The 4,897-nt window shown below is 27.5% G+C and overlaps 1 protein-coding gene across 1 annotated transcript; it reads right to left on the bottom strand.

Moving 5' to 3' along the window:
• Positions 1-265: 265 nt before the first annotated feature.
• LOC118045694 (uncharacterized) lies at positions 266-938 on the bottom strand. Its single transcript, XM_035054389.2, has 3 exons — positions 763-938; positions 505-667; positions 266-411 (listed from the first exon to the last, which is right to left on the bottom strand). Exons 1-3 carry the CDS (start codon positions 885-887, stop codon positions 271-273), a joined length of 429 nt encoding a protein of 142 aa, XP_034910280.1. The 5' UTR covers positions 888-938; the 3' UTR covers positions 266-270.
• Positions 939-4,897: the final 3,959 nt, after the last annotated feature.

Genomic DNA, 4,897 nt, shown 5'->3' with positions numbered 1-4,897 from the left:
TGTATATAAATTAGCCTATATATTTATGTTAAAAAAAAATTATGTGTATCTAATAAATGGAAGCAATAATTTTGAAACTTGTGTTTTTCATACGAAATGGGAATGCTTAAATGCTTACGGAACAAGGGATGGAAATTATAGACATTATTGCATCCATTGGAAGGTCAATCAATTAGAGATGCTTTCCATCAAATGATATGCATTTGATCTAAGAACACAAATTTTATCTTTATCAATTATAATTAAAAATGATTTTTCTCAAAAGTTATCTCAGTCTTGCTTTGTAGGCTTCACAACATGGCTCCCCAGTCTCACTACTATTCCATCAATATCACGCACGTACCCGACCCTCTGTCCCCATTCTTTGTCCTCTGGTTTGCTCACCGGGATAGCACCGTTTTCCACTGCCCTCTGTCATCCATCGTCGTGAATAAATTATTTATAAAAAAACGATAGCCATATAAATGAGAAATGAAAACGCAAGATACCGAAGGAGAAATCTACCTTGTAGGCAGCATCGACATCCGTATAAGAAAAACAAACCTCCATGGGTGGTCTCTCCCGGTCAGAATGGGGAGTCTGCACTGCACCGCTTCGGTCATCAGTCTCGCGTTGGTGAATCGGAGTGAAGGCTATCGTGGTCGGCCCGCTGTCCAGCTCTCCCCATCTATTTTCAAACCAAAATAGTAGTTCTAGTAAGCATTGAATAAACAAATAATCAATTTAATTCATCTTAATTTCATATTGAAATAAAATTAGTACCTGTTAGACTCGTCGACGCGACGAACATGATAGCCAAATGCTTTAGCATAGAAAGCAACGGACTTGGCGACGTCCTTCGCGTAGACTATCGTATAGGCATATTCTGGGCTCAGATCTGATGCCATTGCCGTTTTACTCCCTCTCTCGCTCTCCTTTGCCTCTGGTTATTGTGCTGTACAAGCCTTTTCTTCTTCTTTTTGATAAATACTGCTCAAGCTAGCTAGGGAAAGAGAGGCTTTGTTACTGAATCCGCGATGGATTAGACACGTGGTCAACGAATTAGTTACACGTGGGCTTCGTGCATGTCTCAATAAATCGCACGCTTTCAGCTTGGAGCACCTGGCATCGTGGATCCACTTGGCAGAGAAATTGTTGTCTGTGTAATGCTATGGAAGTCCACGTGATTTGAACTGTTGTTTATTTTATTCAATCATGCAACTAGCTTCCCTTAAAAACGAAGATTTAGATCAATACATGATCATGATCGGGCTATTGAGAATCTATTTTCTACTTCTATTTATATTTATATTTAATTAATTAATAAATAAAATTTATATATTTAAAATATATAAGATTTAAATCATTTTGTTTTTTATAATCTCTTCGTTTTTCTCTTATTCCTTTCAAGTGTCTCTAAATAAATAAATAAGTATGTATTTTTGAAGAAGTTAATTAGTTTTGATATTACTTTATTTTTAGTGTAATAAATCTGAAAAATTATATCTAATTTACTTTTATATATTTAAAAAATTAAGATTTCATTCAAAATTTAATTTTTAAAATTTAAAATAGTTTCATTTTCATTCCAAAATGTTAAATGTTTATTGATTAGAGCATGCCACGCACCTTTAATTTTAACAGGAAATTCAATAGAATTTTATCTCGTGGAAAAAATTAAAAAAAAAATAAGCTTTAATAAACCACATAATTTTAATTATGAATGAATAGTTTATTTGGGATTGTAGTGGTAGTGATGGTTTAAAGTATTTTTCGTTTAAAAATATATTAAAATGAATTTATTTTTATTTTTAAAAAATTATTTTTAACATTAATACACATCAAAACGATTCAATAACATAAAAAAAATTATTTAAAATAAAAAAAATAAAAAATTCAAAAATCCCAAACACACAAGAAATCACCACATTGGTTTCCTCCACTGTTTAATTGAGGATCAATTCAACAAGATTTTTTTCCTACACATAACTCTACTTCACACAAAAGGGGATAATATCATATTAATAACAAGTGGTTATTTATTATTTTTATTTTTTATAATATCATATTACCGGCATTATTAAAATCACAACACCAAAACTATCATACTATTACTAATATCTTTCCAGCATTATAATCATCGTCATTATATCCTCATGATTAATGAAAATAATCTAAAAGGTATGAAGAAAATATTGCACACATATATATTGTTTACTTTCTCACATTTTACAGTGGGTCAATTGTTTAAAATTTTGCTTTGGTTTTTCAATTTGAACCTATAACTTTTGTTTTGCACAATTAATCATTTTTAAGCCTAATTCAAATACAATTAAATCAAATTCATTGACTAAGAACAAAATTGAAATACCATATATCAAAGTAGAAAAGACGCAATGAATGATGGTTTTAAAGTTTATATAAAAATTTAATTTAATCCTCAAACTTTACAAATTATACATATTCGATCCCTCAATATTTGTTTCAATTTGATTTTGATACAAAAATTCATTTTATTATTTTTTGATTCCTAGTTTGGGAGATAAGACAGAGAGAAATCACAAAATTCCATTGGTTGAAAAAGAAAAATATTATTGGCATTGATTCAGACCACCACAAAGATTAATTTTTATGTTAAGTGATTCCACTCGATGAGAAGAGTTCAACCTACAGGTTTTTTTTTTTCCTAACCTTGAGAGCGTCTGAAAAAACATATCTGAGTTAAAGAAGATTTTTAGTTTCAGGTTTTGGGGTGGTATTTTGGGTGTTTTTAAGGCCATGAATTGATTTGTCAAGGTTCGCAGGGTGTTTTTTTAGGTATTTTTGGTCAAAATGAGTTTTGAGCCAAAAAAACATTCAGCCTAAATCTAGACCTTGTCAGGCAACGTATCATCTAACTTATTTTTTCAAAAGAAACATCGAGGTGGAAGACATATCATTCACTATAATTTTGGCTTTTAAAAAATCATTCTTTTCTTTTTACATGTAGTTTTAAATATATTTTTTTAATTTATATTTAAATGACTAATTTATAATCATTCTTTTTTTTAATTTATATATATATATATATATATATATATAATACTTAAAAAAACAACCATTATTTTAAAAAAATACTAATTAAAAAAATAAAATTTCAGTGAGAATGATTAGTCATTTAAATATAAATTAAAAAAAAATATTTATTTTTTCAATGAGGGGGAAAATTATTAACAAATACTAAATTATATAGATATGCATTAGAAATCAATTCAAAGCATATATACTAATTCATATCAAGTAAAATTAATTTAAAAATACTTTCAAAATGAAAAAACTTACATTATAATTGTTCTCTTCAAGTTTTCATATTTTGATAATAATTCTAATTCTTTCATATGAAATTCATAGCAAAATACACATCAATTCATTAAAATCAAAAACTATTTCAATTCATATCTATATACATATAATAAGTATGTTGATTAAATTATACTTAATTATTTCTAGATATTTAATTGAGGAGCAATGCCTAGTGTATGTGTAAGAGAAACAATTCTTGAAAAACATGTTTTCTACTTGATATTTTACTTACAAACAAGTCATATAAAAATATTAAATTTCAATAAACTACTCTGTCAAATGCAAGAAATGTCAAGAATAGTGGTTATACATGAATATTAATTTATTCCTTTCTAATAAGAAAAGAAATATTTAATTGATTAAATTAGTAGATTTAAACATTTATTTTGAACATATTTATATCAAAACCCATAAATTATCATAAACCCTAATATTTTTAATAACTAATTATAAAAGAATAAAATTAAAATTAAACAATGAAATAAATAAAGAAAATAAAGAAAATTTACCTAAAATATAAAAAAAAGGCAAAAAAAATTAATTGTTTGCCTATACTTGATGAGAAATTTGCATACGAGAGAGGCAAAGAACAACAGCTCATGAAAAGAACAAAGCGACAGAGCAACTCATGAAAAGAACAACTCGGTAAAAGCAGGGAATAAAAAATACTCTTTGATAGCTAGGGATTCCATATTTTAAAGCTGGAAGGCCCGATACCATCAATTTAATATGGAAACATAAGGGAAAAAGGAAAAAAATTGTGCAATGAGCTGTTTATATTTATTATATTATATTATAAGCCTACAATTATAAACAATGCAGGTTTCTGTTTTCCTTCCCGTAGTAAATTCCCTAAACTAATATATTAATTTTTTTTTATAAAAAAAAAAGTTAAGGGGGCAATTGCCCCCTTTTGTCCCCACGTGGCTCCGCCACTGTATATATATAATTTTTTAATAGATTTTTATAATTCATTTATAATTTTTTTTATGTTTTATATAATTGAACTTTATTTTTGGATAGGTTTTAATAAATAGAGTCATTAAACACAATAGGATAAATAAAATGTATTATAATATCAAATATTTTTATCTATACCCGCCTCTCGACTTTTCAAGGTACATATTCAATTATCGTCAATGACTCTTTTTTTTTTTCATTTGTTGAAACAAATGATTCTCAATTTATTGAATTAGATATGTGCGTAAATATTTTGATTTACACTTGATATTCTTTTTGTAAAAAAATATGATGAAAAAGACTAAATATTTAATTTCTTTTATTGTAAAAAAATATTCGGCCTATGGCGAAGCACAAGTCAAATAGCTAGTATATATAAACACTAGATAGGTGGTTGGTATGGGCTAGGTCAATTTTTCCATAACAAAAAAAAGGGATGTCCAGGTGATAATAAACCAAGTTAACAAGGGTTAACTCAAATAACACATGGCCCGAGGTATGAAATCGAGACAACCCTGCCAAAATTAAAACAAATAAAACATAAAGCTCGATGCTCAATAACCAAATGTCAAATGATGAAATTGAAAAAAAAAAAAAAAAAAAAAAAAAAAGCAAA

Source organism: Populus alba, chromosome 1, assembly GCF_005239225.2.
Source record: "Populus alba chromosome 1, ASM523922v2, whole genome shotgun sequence".
Lineage (NCBI taxonomy): Eukaryota > Viridiplantae > Streptophyta > Magnoliopsida > Malpighiales > Salicaceae > Populus > Populus alba.
Note: the sequence above shows the minus strand (reverse complement) of the source record. Positions and strands in the feature narration are given on the sequence as shown.

Bases quoted from the DNA above. Each gene is read 5' to 3' on its own strand.
- LOC118045694 (XM_035054389.2), bottom strand. From the start codon at position 887: ATGGCATCAGATCTGAGCCCAGAATATGCCTATACGATAGTCTACGCG. The intron at 668-762 runs GTACTAATTTTA...GTTTGAAAATAG, and splicing joins CGCGTCGACGAGTCTAACAG to ATGGGGAGAGCTGGACAGCG. The intron at 412-504 runs GTAGATTTCTCC...GATGGATGACAG, and splicing joins ATGTCGATGCTGCCTACAAG to AGGGCAGTGGAAAACGGTGC.